The following is a 17,901-nucleotide window of genomic DNA, read 5'->3' as shown; positions in this document are numbered from 1 at the left end:
TATAGATAAATTAGACAACTAACTCCATTTTTGAACAACTAGAAAGATACTACAAGAAAGTTTTATATAAATCATGCCTACAACTCGGTTGCTGATTATTGAATGCCACTTGCGACAATATGAAACACAAATTAAGCGACTCCCAGTTAGAAGGTTAGACCTTTAATTGCACTAGAATATCGATTTCCACTGTTTACAGGTGGAGACAGAGCATTTTTATCGTTGACTTAAACTTAAGCACCACAACTATATCAAAAATCCAAAATTAGAAAGCAAATAACATAAAAGCTGTATTTTGTTCAGCCATTTTTGGAAAACGCACGTAGTCAATTTGGGTATCAGCCTTTTTTTTTTCTTTGCGAGGTGAAGGTGGTTTGGGCAAGGGTGCTATTGTGGGATGCAGTACACATAAGAAATTTATGTTTTGGTGGGATGAGGTTGTTCCAGATGAATTTTTGGAGGGAGGGTTGAGGTTGAGGGTTTGTTGAAGGTAGGTAAGAAGTAAAAGGTAGGCAGTTTTATCTGAAAATCAACCTTTGGGTGATGTGACCAGGACATGGTATAACGTAAATTGGTGAAAGTGGGTCTTTTCTACGTATTTTTCCAAACAGAACCATCAGCTGAGTTTTGTTTGGATGAACCTTTTTTTGACTTTTGAGATGAGCTATTCTAAAGAGAGAATAAGAAATTAAAAATCAAAACTAGTCACAAAACACCAAGGTGACCAAACTAGTGGTACAAAACATCCGGCCATATTATTTTTAATAAATAAAAATCATTTGATTAAAAAGTGTCACAAAAATCCCAAATCAAATGATAGTGAGTAAATTTAATTTTTATTACTTAAAAAAAAGCCAAACATATCCTTTTTTTTTCTTTTCTTCTTCTTCTTCTTTCTTTTTTCTTCTTTCTTCCGTCTCCTTCTCCCCACCACCATCACCACCAGCAACAACAAATATCTCCACGAACACCAGCAGCAACACCTCCGTCACCACCAACATGAACGCCTCTGTCTCCTCTACGAACACCTCCGTCTCTTTTCTTCTACTTTTATTTCAGATCTATCACCAACAGTAGCTCCGCCGCCACCAAACCAGTCTTTATTTCCAGATTCGTCACCAACAACACCTCCATCTTCTCCATGAACATCTCCTTCTCTTTTCTTATACTTTTATGTTCAGATCTATCACCAACAGTAGCTTCGCCACCACCAAACCAACCGCTATGTTCAGATCCCCACCAACAACACCTCCGTCTCCTCCATTAACACCATCATCACCTTCTTCTCTTTCTACGTCCTGATTTTCCATCAACAACACCGCCTCCTCTTACTTCTGTTTTTTCCCACCACTACATGTCAGATCCGCCACCAACACTACTTCTGCCTCCTCCTTCTATCATCTAAAACTATCACAAATACCTTCAAATTGGTTTCATCAATTCTCACAGTTTTGGTTGGTGAAAACGGTAAATTTATGATGAAACCAAATTTGGTCTCATCATAATCTTGCCTATTTTCTATCATGAAACCAAGGATTTTAATGATGAAAATTAAGTTTATGATGAAACCAAAATTTGGTTTCACCTGACTTTTGCCTAGTTTATTCGGCCTGACTTGGAAGTCGGCGTGTTTGATTTCATCGTTTATGTTATATTGATTAAATGACAATATGAGGAAAAATGATGAAACCTAATTAGATTTCATCGTATTTTTTCATTTTGTTGAATATTGATCTCTATGAAACCAATTTTTGATGGTGAGACACAGGTGGATTGTTTTTTGTTGAAACTAATTTTAGTTGAGGAGGTAATGGTAGTGGTGGTTGTGGTGCTGGTGGTTGTGGCGGCGATGTGGGTGCTGCAGTGGCGGTAGGTTTCATCTTATTGTGTTTCATTTTTTCTTCTTTCTTCCTTCTCCTTTCTTTTATGATGAAACCAAATTTTGGTTTCACCTGATTTTTTCCTAGTTTATTCGGCCTGACTTGGAAGTCAGCGTGTTTGGTTTCATCATTAAAGTTGTGTTGGTGAAATTACAATATGTGGAAAAATGATGAAACCAAATTTTGGTGAAACCAATTTTGGTTTCATCATTTTTTCTGTTTGGTTTCATCATTTTTTTCTCATTTTGTTGAATACTGATCAATGAAACTCATTTTTTGTGGAGGTGGCGGCTGGTTGGTGGTGGTGGTGGCCAGCGATCATGCTGGTGTTGCTCGGCGGCGGTGGTCGTCGTCAACGGTGGTTCGTGGTGGTCGGCGGCGGCGACGGCACAATGGTGGTCGTCGGCGGCGGTGGTCTGTGGTGGTGATCGTCGTCGGCGGTGGTGGACGGCGACGGTGGTTGGTGGTGGGTGGCGGCACAGCGGTGGTGGTGGGTGGCGGCGCGGTGGTCGGTGATGGTCGGCGGCGATCGATGGTGGTGGATGGTGGTCTGGCTAGTTGCTGGTGGTGGGTTGTTGTTGGTCATAATATAATAAAAATTAAAAATGGGGTTGATTTTTGTTTTTGTTGGGGTAATTTAAACTAGAAGGATAATATAGACAGTTTATGTTAAATGGAGTTTTTGTGAACATTTTATTTTGTTGAAGTTTTTGTCCATGAACAGTGACACCTTTGAGGTTATAACTCGCGGCCCGATTAAAAATAATCTTTGAAAGGAAGGTCACAAAGCCAGGGATCATAGAAACAAGGAAAAATGACAAGATTAGAGGACTACAGAAACCTGGTGAAAGGAATTGGTCCTTGCAAATTCTAGATAAATAGCCTCCATACAAACTTTGGAATGAAAAATGACAGAACGTGATGTAACATTTAACAAACATATCACGTTCAAAGGACCCGAAGGAAAAACACCATTGATTATAAATGAAAAAGAACAAATATGTACCATAAAAACAACCATGACCAAGAATAAAAACAAAAACAAAAACCCAACACAAAATACAAGAATGTTACATTCGCCAAAATTAGCAGTCTGCAAATTCCAAATTGCACCCTCAAATATCCTCAACTTTCTTTCCTTCTGGGTTGTGATCAGCCCTATACATTCATTGATCACCACTTACTAAATTTCCCCACCTAAGCATACAGGGACAACAGTAACTCAACTTACCACAAGAACTACCTTTAATCTCGACATGAAAAGTGTTGGCTATAATTTCTAAAATAATACACACAATTATACTCTTTGACCAGGGGATTTAAAGAAAAGGCCCACCCTAAAGAATTTGGCACTAAATCATCTTAACTCTCAAGGTTATTTCTCATTACTAAAGAAACTGCAAGATACAGCTCTCCAGTTAGAACTCCTGAATGATCACATATATCCTAGAGAGCACGGGGAATTGAGAAGAGTCATGGTAACGGGTAGTGGAAGCAATATGAAATATTTATAGAATCAGATAGAAATGTCAAGATTGGCTGACATAGAGGACGGGTACCAACCCAGCCATTTTGCCATCCCTTCCAGGTTTTTTCTTCTTCACCTGCAAAAAGATATTGGAAGGTCAAAACAGATTATTGAGAGAAGGAGAGAAGAGAGGAGTTGTACTGGTGAAAAAGACTCACATAGAACCAACCATCCACCTCATAATCGATTTCGAGATCCTCTCCTGCTGTCAGGTTTAGCTGCAAGATAACAGTAAAAATTTGTGAACAAAATCATGCCAGATGGATTACATCATCTAAGAGGGTTTGGGCTGTTGGCATCGTGCAAACTGGAGGTAAAACAATAGCAGTTCCATTTCTATGATGCACACCCTGACATGTTGGTTAATCCATGCGTGATTGTGAAGACCTAGAAAAAGTTTACCTCATCATCACCACCGGCAGTGAAGTCATATAATGCTTTCCCGAATTGTGAACTTTGCGAGGAAGCAGGCTCATCATCATCTTCATGGGATCCGAAACTCTGTGCTCCACGACCCGCCAGAGGATTCTCAAACGACTCGAATCGCTGCATAACTGATGATGAATATGATGGAGGGTCTTCTCTAACCTGAACATTTGTGCAGATTAAATGCTATTAGCTTCGCTTTGATCATAATATGCAAAGGTGACTTGTATGACAGAGTATGGCCACTGACCGGAGATACTGGACTCTCATATATTGATGGAGTACTGTAAGAAGAGTTGCTAAATCTGCTAGCAGCTGGTCCTGATGACCTATCCTGTTAATACAAATACAAGCTGTGAATAATTTCTAACACGTCGGTATCTGAACGTCCAAGATAAGAAATTTGTAGTTTGTTGGAATGTTCATTTCATTTGGCTGCCAAAAATATAACCATTCCAAATAAAGTATCAAGGAGGAGAGCATGTAATACACAAAATCGAATGATCTGCACAACTTAGAAGTGATTTCTCGAACTTTTATGACGCACATGATTCTAATGGTGATCCAAAATATATAAATTATCATTAAACATGTTTTTTTAGTTTTCATAAGCCAGTACATTTTGCATATAATAGACCACAGATGAAACACGGAGGGTATATATAAGAAACAACTAATAAGTGTTGGAGATATATACCGAGGGCTGCGACGACAATCCTGATGGTTTTGAGCTAAACAAAGAGGGGTAGTTCATGCCACCAAAATGAGATGATATAGAGGTCTCCACCGATCCTGTCGACTCGGGAGATGATGACCCATATGACCTTGCATCTTCTTCCTGTAGAAGTAGATAAGAAACTTTAGCATTAAAGATCCTTGTCACTGACTGAGCCAGAGCACTTGAAAATACTACTGTTCTTGTATTCAAGCTGTATCCTACACAAGATAAGATATCCAGTAATACCTCCATCTCTGAAGGTTCTAGAAGTGTCTTGGCCCACATATCATCGTAGCTAACTGATGGCCTAGAGGTATAATGCTCCTCTTCGACATCTGGAGCATCAGTTCCAGCGCCAGCAAGGAATTCATTTACCTATAAACATTTAGATAAAAATAAATAAATTAAAACCGCTGCAACTACACCACACCCTTAGGAGAAACAGACTTAGCAGGAAAAAATATAAGTCTCGCGGTGCAACAAGGGCAGGAAGTTCCAGAAATATCACATATAACTTAGATATATCAAAATACTGCAGTTCATGCTGAACGTGATGACAAAGGATACTAGCCGTTAAGAGGATAAAATATGTTTGATCGTCTGATAGTCCCTGCGGATGTTTTTAGACATGTATCTTACCCTGCTCATTGCTGGTGCATTCTTTCCCCACAAACCATCATCGCCTAAATTTGCAGCCCACGCGTTTACTAGGTCATCATCAAGCGCATCCGGCTCCTTTGCTGCTTCTTTAGTAGTTTCATAAATTAATTCAGAGATTCCTGTAGCAACAGCTGGATCGTTCAAACCAGTTGATGCACTTATGTTGTGTCGGGTACGATATATGTCAATAAGCTTCGCACTGTTATATGAATACAAGAAGTTAAATGAGATTTATTTATTTTTTACGTAGGATCACAAATTGTGTAACTGTCTGTCTCTGTACACTGGTTTTTAGGCTATTCAAAATCATTGCATATTGCTACAGCGAGTCGACCAAAGCAAACAATACGGCCATCAAAATGTTAAACCATTGAGTTGAGTGGTGCTGCAATAATAATGAAACACTACCTTGTTGGCCCAAGCGGCAGATATTTTGCTCTTGGAACATAACAAAACAATGAAACCAGATCAAGCAACTTCTCATGAGTCTCATACAATTTCTTGAGTTCCTCATCTGTCCACTCCTTTTTTGTGTTATCGTGATTACGTATTTCTCTGCATACACACGGACAAAACACATATAAGAGTGAACGAAGATCAATGTTAAGCACGACGAAGTAACTATATGCCTTTGCTCTTACTTGCTCAATTCATCTTGTTCTTTATACATTTCATCAAGAACCTTGATCATGGGACTTATTAAGGATCCTAGACCAGTACCACTCGCCCCTTGATCTTCGCCATTACTTACATACATATCTAAATATTGAGATTGCACCCCACCTTGTGCTAGAGCATTCAAGAATTCATATATCTGTAACCTGAAAGGCTCGCCGGACCTTATCGCAATAGTTGTAAGCGCTTGAGCAGCAATGATGCGAACCTGCAATCACAAATCAGAACAGGAGAATCAAAATGATTATGTTGAATACAACACTAACATACCATAAGAGCCATTGTAAAACCAAATTAAAGACTTCGTCCAAAAGCCCCAAGGATGATAACTTTGCACAGATCCCAATTGATAATAAGTTAGGATCATTTTACCAGAAAAAGCTCAATATATTGGGGCAACTCCGGACAAATATACCCAGAAATCCAGCGTCACTGCCAGATAAGTTTTCTTTATTTGATCGATCACCACTAAATAAATTTTACTTTGAACAAATGAAAATTTTAATCACTAGATTACTATACCGAACACTACTTAACAACCTTTTTCAAAGTTACTTATTATTTTAAGGAAAATTTTGATATGTGAAAGAGAAACATATACATTTCGTCATTTTGCTCTCAAATTTAGGTGAAGAGAAGAAACAAAGAAAAAGATAGAGTTCCTATAAGTTTCCCAATCAAGGATGAGGATGTGTTGAAGGAAAGGATATTAGTTTATAATTTTTCCTTCCTTCATTTGGGAAGTGGAAAGGCAGCATAATCTTCTAAAATAAGTTGCTGAATTTATAATGAAGCAGTCGAGATTATATAAGGGATAATATGCAGCTAAACGGTATCTACTTTTTATACGTCAGTAGGAATTAGAAAGAAGTCGAGAGAAGGTAGCAAGATAGGAAAACATACCTCCCAGCCCCCACTGAACGCACACCTTTGTAGCCGAGTCAGTGCACCAGCTAGAGTAGGATTCCGAGAACTGGCAGCAGCAACCATTTTATCTGCATCTAGCATCATCAGCGCAGTTCCAGGAGGGGTTGCAGACTCCCATGCATACTCAGATGCAGCATAGTTTGCGTTTTCTCCAAGGAACCATACCTGCATGTACCCTTTTAGCAAGAGAGAGACCAAAAAGATTGGCACTATTTTTGGTTGAACACTATGAACACCAGATTATCAAAGTATGTATACACTATAGGTGAGCCATGGGTGGACATGCACAAAGAAAAATTCCACGAGTTCCTGTGGTTGCATTGCCTAAGAAACTGCAATAACGTTTCTATCATTGACTTGTTGACGCACCAATTTCGCTCATTCTGTCCTATAAACTTCTTGTGCACTAACATCGCATTACAGTAAAACATATGTAAATGTTAAAAAAAAAAAAATCATACTTACTGCGGCCTGTACTAATCTCTGTAATGCTAAAGCCGACTTAGGATCAGATGCAGAAACCCTGTCTATGGATGTAATTCCAGACAGCGACCCAGGTTGTGGTGGTGGAAGATCAAGAACTATTGTTACGGCTTCCAAAGCTGTGTGTTTTCCATCTGGTCCAGCTCCAACAAGGCAAGTCTGAAAGAAACGTCGATTGTTTTTATTTATTTTTAAAAGATGAAATTCAAACAAAACATGATGCACCACTCTACCAACAGGTCATGCATGTGAGTCATGTCAAAGCATAAGTTGGGTGAAACTAATATACAAAACTTACTAATTTGGGCCACAAAATGATATTCTGAAAGTTTCGTACTTTCAGAATATCATTTGTGTACATAGGTTAAAATCATTATTATATGTGAGAAATTGGAAGAACATAACTTCAAAAAGCAAATTGAGGTTGGCATAACAGTAAGCTTAGGACTTTCGAAGTTATTCGCAAGTCATCAATCATATGAGACTGATTTAACTTGTTTATGAGGCCATTATCTGGCACCAAGGGACGTACTAACTCAGACCAGTTAGAGCAGAATGAGGATATAACAAATAGTATTGAGTAGTAAAGAAAAAACAAGAAAACAGCATTCAGAAGAATCTAGGGATAGCACAATGAACGAGTGATGTTCAGAATATAAAATGAGGATCTTGACCCACTAGACTGCTTTGTAAAAATTGATAAGTGAGAAAAGGTTATAGTATGATTCCGAAGAGTTAAACCTACTTTCCATAGCAACTGCAACACATCAGCGTCAATTTTCCCGGGAACTTTCGTTGCAAAAATTCTCGCAATTTCAAGAAGAGTGACAGCCATATCTGGTGTTGCCTGATAAACCAACAATGCAGAAGTTAAGGTAAAAGAAGTTTGACAAACCACTATATACAAAATGATCCAAATGAAGATGAAATATGTCAGCAGTTTTGTACGGCTTATATTAAGAAACAAAAAAAAACAAAACATGACATCGGAATGCGTAGAAATATACAGCAAATAGACAATCACTGATACAAGTTGGATGTATGCAGTATCTTTACTACTCATCCTGTAACAGTGCATTAGGAATTAAAGACCAAAATATTTCAAAGTTAGTGAAAAATGACCAATTACTATGCAAAGATCAATGTTATGATTACAGGTTCACGATATATACAGAGTTCTTTCATATACAAGCCTATCCAAAAAAGGACATAGACAGGTGTATCTCCAGTACTAGCAATGTACCTACGGCTACACATCATTCCTAATAGGCTCATTTAGTATGAGAATGAACTGCACTTTAACAGGTTGATGTGCAACAAATCAAACACAACAGTTAATTTGGCATTTGTATAGATTACCAAATATACCTATTTGAACAGTTGATAAACAAACCCCAACGATTATTAGGTTAAAATAAACAACTATGCTAATACAAACTAATTATAAGAAATGTTGTTCTGCTTTTTTGACATACCTTAAACCGAGCATGCAAAGTGAGCAAGATATCATTCAAGAGTGTTGCAGGCCAAGCTGGATCAGAAAGCTCTGACGCAATTATAGATTCTAGTTCTTCAAAAGATTCATATGGACTTTGCATCCAGATCAATGCTTTTATCACCATTGCTCTAACATAAACACACTCGCATGCTACAGTAGTTCGCACAACTTCCATTAATGAAGCTAATAAACTAGCAATTGTATCCTTGCCTCCTGCCCCATTGGATAATGAAGAAGACTTCCGGGGAGCTGCAGAACAACAAAAGAGAAGCTGTTAATATACCAGAAAATTTATTTAAAGTTTCTTTTACCTTTAAACATTTTAGATGAGCAGAAAACAGAATTCTTATGTACAAGACTTTTGGATTAAAAATCAAACATTTAGAACTATTTACTGACGGATGAATTAAACTCAGACTATAGATATAATTATGTTCCATATCGATGCTTGGTACAAACACTTAATGCATAAGATCTGCATATAAGTCTTTTGCTACTAGATAAAAAAAATGGGCATAAGAAAAAAGAAGTAATGAAATAAGTCATAGTTTAGCTTATGGAACCATGAGACTGTTTTGTTATATGAATAAACTTAAACCGTCTCAATATGCCAGCCAAAACTTCAAACTGAGTTTGCAGTTCTAAGAAACAAGTAACAGTAAGTGCAGAGACTAATTAGTGATTACATTTCAAGTCTCTGATAAATGAAGGGTTTTTTTTTTCTGACGACATGGTTGCCGGCCCAAGTATTCTCAAGTATGACAAAGTGCATTAGTGCAAGTCTCTATGTGTTAATTGGTATACATCAATAAATAAGTGGTTCTATAATTCAAAATAAATGAACGGCTTACTATTTCCTATCAGATAAAATGAACCTAAAGGATAAAAGTTATAGAAACAACAGTAGCATATGAAACAAGCTCAGTGGATGACATAACAAACAAGCTCAGGGTATGAGTGGCTGAGTATCGAACTTCGCTAGTCCAGAAAGGAACACTAAGAATCACCTCGACAGTCCTTTCTATCTTCTCTTGTATTATGCAAGTGTGCTAGACCAAGTCACAAAAGATAAACCTATTAACTGAATCATAGAACAGTAATGTTCGATACAATTGTATGAATAAATGTAATGGCAGTACACTCGCACAATAAGATAAATTACCTTCTGCTAGTGGATTGATATCCTCGTCAATGTACTCTACACTGTCATTCAGATGTGCTCCTTCGTCGATGTCTTGGATGCCTAATGCAAATGCAGCAGCCCGACTCTTCCCCATCTCCTGCACAACTCTCGATGCAGCATGAAGTACAGGCCTCGAGAAACTTCTAAAAGAACTTTCAAGTCTGTAAAGAAAACAAATATAATCAAGCACAAACGACAAAATGCTGGATATATGGAGCAACCCAATGGTGAGAATTTCAACTTTACAGTTTTACGACTCTTTACTTTTGAGAAGCCCAGTGAGACGGTATGCTTATAAAAGATCAGACCCCTTCAAAGTCGTATGATGCAAGTACCTCGTCAATGTAAATTAGAATGCAGAAACATAACAAAGACATAGGTGAAACCCACGAACCTTCTCATTACAAGTTTTACAAGAGGCTGTGGACGCCTTGTTTTCTGAGAAGCTTTCTCTTTGACAGGCTTTGGTGGGAGACCATCTTTGGACTCACCATCCTTTGATGACACGGACGGTGCCTCTGGCAGCTTGAGAATTTCTCTGGTCAACCGGTACCATCCAGCAGCACGTTCTTCCGTGCTACCAAAACAGAAAAGGTTAAGTTTGTCAAACTACTAGACTAGGAAAATCAAAAAAGACATGATATGGGCAACTTCCATGACAATTCCAATTCATCTGCTGAAATAAAAAAAATCTTGCCATAATAATTACAAACAGATCATCGACATACTTCTCCGTGTTATCGAATTTGCCCAATACACAAAGAATAGCTTCAAAACAAACTCTTTCACTAGGATCCAGAAGAAGTTGGTAGAGCACGGAGGCAAATTGAGATTTAATATCAGGTCTCTCTGCAAATAATAGTAAAGGTCATATTAACCTTATATTCCAGTTTGACACGTTATGTGACTAATTACTAATTAGATGCATATAGTTAAAATTTACCATCTAACGCACGAGCTCTAGATATGGTGTGGCACAATCTGGCAAGAGAGACTCTAGCAAGGACATCGTGCAGATGGAGAACATCCTGCAAAGCCCCTGAATCATATAATATTTATCACAACTTAGCCAACAATTATCTGAAATGCGTTACAGGTTGTATAAATGTATAGTAAGCGTATTAAAATATTTGATGAAATAATCACTAGCATCTATTTCCTATCCCTACATTGGTCAGGCTAAATGACTGTTGGGAACCATTTCTTTTGCCCAGGTATACACATGCTTTTGGTAAGGCTAGTAGGTCTCAGTGGCAAAATTCACATCACTGAGTGCTGATGTTCTTTGGAAAGAAGAAAACATGAAACTAGATTCATTCCTCGAGTGCATTATACAAATTATACGTAGTCGCGAAGAAACAAAGAGAATAAGCGATACCTCCAGGAAGCACAAGTTTTCCTGCACACACAAAAAAACATAAAAGAAATTGTTAGAAATATATTTGAAACCAACTAATTACACCCCTCAGCCGCCAATTTCGCCCCACCTTCCAGCAGATTCTTTTCATTAAGAATCTCAAAAACTTGACTATCTAATTATGCAAACGAGAATAGAAGTTCCTACTAATCTGTGAATAATTAGTATATATGTAGAGTTAAGCAACTTACCCAAACCCATCGCAACAGAATAAGGATCTTTAGTGGCCAACTCAGAAATCATTGCCAGAGCATGCCTCACAGCAACTGGATCAGCAAATGATACACTACAGTGACAAGTGAGTCTCAATCAACAAACTAAATATGTAACTGCAGAAGCCAAAATATAGCAGCAGTAAAGATAAATATAACCAACCTCAAAGTAACATGCTAAAGACAAAAGAGTGCAATATACACGTAGATCCCATTAAAGTTTACTAAAAATCAGATCAAGCGTGCAATATAAATGTAGCTGCCATGAAATATTCATTACTCTCAAAAAAAAAAAAAACTGAAGAACTTGATTATAGAATAAACTAGAAGAGAATAATTTGGATATGGCTGAGTACAAGTTACAACACCATGAAAGCTGAACGATTCTGGAGCTATTAACTTTGGATCTGAACAAAATTTAGGATAAGGTGCTTCATAGCAGAGTATGATAATCTACATACTGACGAATTGGTAGATTCCTAACAAAGCTTGTCAAAATATCTATAGTAAGAGGATATTCACTTTGATGGTTAAACACATGTCAAACTTAATCGTGAAACTTAACTATAAGAATACTGTTTGATAATAAGAACCACATCACAGCGACAAATAAAATTCACAACGGTAGTCTATAAAAATGAGCATAAAAGGCTCTTTCAAAATAAAAGAGCATGTGAACTCCACAGGGTAACCGGAAATTATATGATGAGATCTTCTACTTTTAAGCTTCATATTCACAGATGTACAGAGCATTATCACCTTAGTTGGATTAATGTATACCATTTTATTCATAAAATAGGCTGTAGACACTTGGCCTTTTTAAATCATCTAAGGAACAACCGTCACTGACTTGAAAATATTTAAAAAATAAGAAAAAAATCATTTAGCGAATAAAACTAATTTATATCTCATAAAGATTTTATGTACTGTGAAAAGTGCAACAATTAGGTTTAGGCATTCTCCATCAGGAACCACTTAAAAGTTAAGACTCGCAAAACATGAGCACTTAAATTCAAAAGAAAAAGAAGGTTGAATATATATTGCTTACCCCTGTACAGCACGGTGAAGGAAAGCTGGATTCCCAGGGTCTAGAGGAAGTCTTCTCAAAGCACTGAGTGCAGCGTATTGCAGATTACTCCGAATAACAAACTGTAAGAGTTCATAAGGTCATTAATAATCTCACTAATCCTCTTTGAAGCAGTAGGGGATTAGGATGCTTCAAAAATTGCACTTAGTTGCACAAATAGAAGAACTATTTGTGTAAAATGGTTTATTCACAAGGATTACAAAAAATTCCCACTAGAACTGATACAAATTCCATGACGTGTTACATGAGAGGGAAAAGACAGCAATAACTGCAAAATCCTGAGACTGTACCAGGTATCTCTGATAAGAAACCTTGAAAACAAATCGATATAATATTCTCGAACACTAACATAATTATTGGTAAAATTATTTGCTTCCCGAACATGTGTAGGAACAAACATTTAAGTAGAAACCGACACTCCAAACAACATATAAACTAAAAAAATTACTGAGGACATGGAAAAAAAACTTCGAGAAGAATTGATATCTAACTTTGCTGCTAAAAGAAGCTATTTGGTAAAAAAAAACATATATATATATATATATATATATTTACTTGATGTGTGACCAACCCTCAACAACAACCCAATTGCTTACAATGGGAACTGCATGTCGACATTAAATTAATATATTATTTTTCCTTTGGCATTCACATGTAACCAGTTACCTCTTTATCACCACCTTTTGTACCAAATATTCCCTTCTTCCTCTTTTGTTTTGTATCACCAACCTGGGTTCAGTAAGCATAGATACAAATCATTAATAATAGTTTACAGAAAATGAATTCCCCTGCAGAAGAAACTACAAAGCAAAATTCTGGTCTGTGTCAACTAATTTAAGCGAAGAAATTTCATATACACTTGTTCCAACAGACCACCGACATGGAGTTTAGGAAAAAACCTTCTCAAGGATACCAAACACAATTTCATATAATTGGGTCAAAATCTCGGTGCTGCTTGATGGTGCGTACGTGAGGGCCTTCAAAGCAGCAATTCTTCGAGCATGAACTGCAAAAGATACACAAACGCAAGTCAAATAGAGAAATCAACGGAGGAATATCTATTAAAACATGAACCAGCATGATATCAAGTACAAAAGGCAGAAAGTTAGGTTTAATTTGATCCAGGAATCACTTTACATTCAACATCTTCATTTAATGACTCTGTCGTAAGCTGATTTACAATTCGAGGTACAACATCTGCTCTAGTAACCCCACCACCAGCATCAATGTCCGCAAGAGCATCCCAGTTTGGTGTAGGAATCCCACCACCTGCGCTTAAACCCTGTGAACCAGTATCTGATAAAATCCTCGCCAAGTAGTAATAAACATAGCGTAAAACATTTCTATCCTCGCATTGCTGATCAAGCTGCAAAATTAAAAAATAGTACATAAGCCCACCTGATCCACTCCATAGAAATATGTGTATGCATTGTTAAAATATAATGTCCCGTTCATGATAACAGAACTCTATAGATTTTCAAGTTCTGAAATCAGAGTAATATGCAGAGAACAAAAATAACATACTATTATATAAATTGGTCTGAAAGAAGATGAGAATAAGTTCCAAGTATAAACTTCTGAAGGAAACACTTCCAAAGGACAAGGTTTGGATGAGCCAACTCTCACTAGTTTCTAGACTCGCTACAATGTGTTAGCAAAATTTGTAAGCAATTGAGAAGATACATCACCCCAACTAGTATAATTATACATTGTTTAGAAAGAAAGCGTGATAGCATAAAGGATAAGTTCTTGGGCAAAAAAAAGCTTCAATGCCTACAACCCAGTAGGCTTAGATGCCAGGTCTATCATAAACATCTGCCTTCAATTCAATTCAACCATTATAACAAGCCATGTCTACTATAGCACACAGATAAGACATAACAAATATGTTTGGCCCAGTTAGATCTTTAGCAAAGACAAAAGGATATATGGCACCGAACTGTTACTGTTCAAGCCAAATATGTGAAAACTAACAGCAATGAGAGAGAGAGAGAGAGAGAGAGAGAGAGAGAGAGAGAGAGATTACCATGAGAAGAGATGGTGCTACAGAAGGGTCCACTGAGTTATATACAGCAAGTTTGGGGAACACATGATGCACTAACTGCTTCTGGGAGCTTTTCTACAGAACAAATTCAAGAAAGGTGACAGATTAAAGTTCGTAGTGAAGTGTGGATGAAACAAAATGAGAAACTAGAGATAACAGCATACTTCTAATCAATAAAAATATTATAAACGAAAAACGACCACCCTTACCTGATCTGATGAAGCGGCAAGTTCGTGAATACTCCTAGCAAGCTGTGCATATGAAACCGGCTGCAAAAGGAAATAATTGTTTGACAATGCAAACATAATATACGACACAAACATTCATGAGTGATGACTATTCAGACATCGGGAACTCCTATGTCAAGGACTTGTGGCAAAATAAACAGAACTCAACAATGACGGAATGGAATTTCAAGGGTCAATAAAGAGCTTGCAGATGCAAATACCTTTCTCTTCTGTTTGCTTGTCATATTTGTTCTCACAGGATTTAAAGCCTTGGCTACTGCCATGGTGTCGCTTTGTATCTGCATCAAGGTGCCCCTTTTAGACCTCTTCTCTGTTGGCACTGGCTTCTGAGCCGGCTTCCCAAGGATGGATGGCGTTGTTGATGACGTAGATGCGGGGGCAGACGAAGGATCTGAAGTGATAAGATCCATAAGTGTCGTCCCCGAAGCATCCTGAGAAGATGTGGCAACAATGTCATACAAGTTAATAATATAAACTTAATACTTGGCATCAATGTCAAAATATAAACGTAATACTTTCATCCCTAATGTCAAGAAGTATCCATTTACAAGTTAATAATGAAATTATGGTGAACATTAAACACATAGTTCATATGATAAGCTCAAGTAACTATTGATCCTAAGAGAGTTAGTGAATTCCAGTTCAGTTTCTGTGGGCGTGGTCAACACAACCATTAAAGCTGAATAATTCTAACCCTAACTATTAAATATGCTTATGCCAGTTTAGATGCTGGTTAGAAATCTGCAAAATCAAATGGAAGTAGGAAAAAGTGGACGAATAGAATCCTAAATTGCTAATTCTACTGATTTAAAAAAAATGACGAATTAAAATGACAACGAAATGAACTTATTCTCATGCGTTGAACTCCAAAACCTAACTATGCACCACTAATTCTTCTTCTTCTTCGTATATCATCCAACATATAGAAATACGTAATAATTGAAGCTATTAACAAATGAATTACTTCAAATTTGATGATGGATCTGGTTTTTTCGTGTCATCTTATTCAGTTGTTAATGTATGTAGTAAAGATTTGAAATACAAAAAATGATGAGATCTCTTACCGTAGCCATGGATGCAGATTAAGGAAGCTGATCTGCCCAACTTGGGAAACAAATTAGGGCAAATTGTACCTGTCTCCGTTTCGGAGAAGAGTTAACGAGAGATCCAGCGGGAAAGTGATGGGTTTCTTTCTAATTTTTTTCTAAAAATATTTTCCAACTGTTCTTGTTGTTGAGAGATGAGTTCTCGCTGATGTCCTTTTTTTTCTTCTTCTATTTCCGATGTAATAATATGTTCCTGGATGGACTCACTTTTTCCTTCTCACTTTTTACGCCCACCCACCACAATCCCGCTCGCGTTTGCTCTAGTTGATGCAGAAACTGTGGGGCGGAATTATACGGTATTCTGGTTTGAACTTTTGAGCTTTGGGGCTTTTTGTGTTTTCACAAAATTTTGATTACCTGTGATGGAAGCTTCAAAACTATACATGAGATGATCAGAGCAACTCAATGCACAAATTTGAAGTTCGTTAATTTTGATCCCACGATGGGCTTAACAAACATGAAAAACTGGGGACAAACCAATAAATTTGATGGTTTGTTCACCGCGGATCAATATGAGTTGAAACCGTGTGGACCAACAAAATCCACAGTAGGTTTTTCAACCGTCAGTGGGCCTTCCAAAACCGCTCACTGTAAATTGAGTTTTCCGAAAGTTATTTTACTATTCTTTATCTCACTTTATTCCATTTTATCTCACACAAATCCAATATTTTAAACTTTAACTCTATCTTACAAAATATTTTATATTAAAAGGAAATAGTAGCGGGATCCTGAAATATCAGATACTTTTCATTTTGTTTTGGTTCTTCATAATGGACAATCATATTTGTTCATCCACGTGGCTTGCCAAAAAAAATAATTTGGTGATTACTATGGGAACTGCCCTTAAAAATTGGATATATAGCAGGTTTAAGTAAATTAGTTCCTCATTACCTGGAAAAACAATAGTGTTCAGATACCAACTAATAAGGACCTGGAAGAAAAAAAGATAGACTTACTACACGTAGATACCCATCCGATCTATTATGGACTAAAACTAAGATAATGAAAAATATGAAGCAAAAAATCTTAATTGAGTCTGAAACATGTTGGAAGGGACTAATAGTTCTACTCAACAAGGGGCGTAAAAGATTATCCAGAACTTTAGTAATTATTCTCACAGCAAGGTTGCATCAACTAATAGGACTGTATTTCTCGATAGTGGTAGGCGATTTCCGTTTATGAATTAAAACAATAAACGTGCGATTGAATTTAGGATGCAATTGACTATCAAGAAAGAAATAAGTAAACATAGATATGACGTTAAGTCCCACAAAGTGTCAATGTTTTCCATAGAAAAAGCCATATAGGCTCCACGAGCCTTCATAGGTCCTATTTGGTCAATAACAACTTTGGTTTCAGATTCGGTTACTCTTTTAGTCAATAACTAATTATCTGCATGGGTCTAAATAGCAGGGGAAAGAGATTTAAAATCTTGTATATAGTCAGTAATATTCACATGTTGATTAAACAAAGATTCAAAATGAGAGACTATGATGTTCAAGATCCTCATCTAGATCAAGTCGATCACCATTTTTATCTTTCAACATACAAATGTGATCTTTTCCCCCACGTATCAGAGTGGAGATACGAAAAAATCTAATAATAAAGTCCCCTTCCTTTAACCACTGATTCTTAGACTTTTGTTTCCATAAAAGTTTTCCAACCTTAAGAATTTTTAAATAACCGTACAAACATAAAGTCACGGTGCCCTTATTAGCAATGGAAGGATATTTGTATAATTTTGGCAATTGTCGTATTATTATTGGCTGGGATTTGGCGCACAAGCACATCAATACTTTGGGCATCTAT

At 37.0% G+C, this 17,901-nt stretch overlaps 1 protein-coding gene across 1 annotated transcript; it reads right to left on the bottom strand.

Annotated features, from left to right (window-relative positions):
* Positions 1 to 2,822: 2,822 nt before the first annotated feature.
* On the bottom strand, positions 2,823 to 16,268 carry LOC113299561. The gene is made up of 27 exons (XM_026548597.1): positions 16,051 to 16,268; positions 15,187 to 15,417; positions 14,948 to 15,007; positions 14,721 to 14,813; positions 13,832 to 14,060; positions 13,594 to 13,700; positions 13,361 to 13,423; positions 12,656 to 12,756; positions 11,587 to 11,681; positions 11,357 to 11,377; positions 10,922 to 11,017; positions 10,707 to 10,827; positions 10,373 to 10,555; positions 9,958 to 10,139; positions 8,773 to 9,044; positions 8,043 to 8,144; positions 7,280 to 7,456; positions 6,791 to 6,979; positions 5,854 to 6,095; positions 5,621 to 5,767; positions 5,192 to 5,411; positions 4,799 to 4,927; positions 4,532 to 4,672; positions 4,085 to 4,168; positions 3,811 to 3,996; positions 3,567 to 3,626; positions 2,823 to 3,484 (listed from the first exon to the last, which is right to left on the bottom strand). Exons 1-27 carry the CDS (start codon positions 16,057 to 16,059, stop codon positions 3,410 to 3,412), a joined length of 3,615 nt encoding a protein of 1,204 aa, XP_026404382.1. The 5' UTR covers positions 16,060 to 16,268; the 3' UTR covers positions 2,823 to 3,409.
* Between the last annotated feature and the right edge of the window lie 1,633 nt (positions 16,269 to 17,901).

Source organism: Papaver somniferum, chromosome 7 (genome assembly GCF_003573695.1).
Source record: "Papaver somniferum cultivar HN1 chromosome 7, ASM357369v1, whole genome shotgun sequence".
NCBI classification, from domain to species: Eukaryota; Viridiplantae; Streptophyta; class Magnoliopsida; order Ranunculales; family Papaveraceae; genus Papaver; species Papaver somniferum.
Note: the sequence above shows the minus strand (reverse complement) of the source record. Positions and strands in the feature narration are given on the sequence as shown.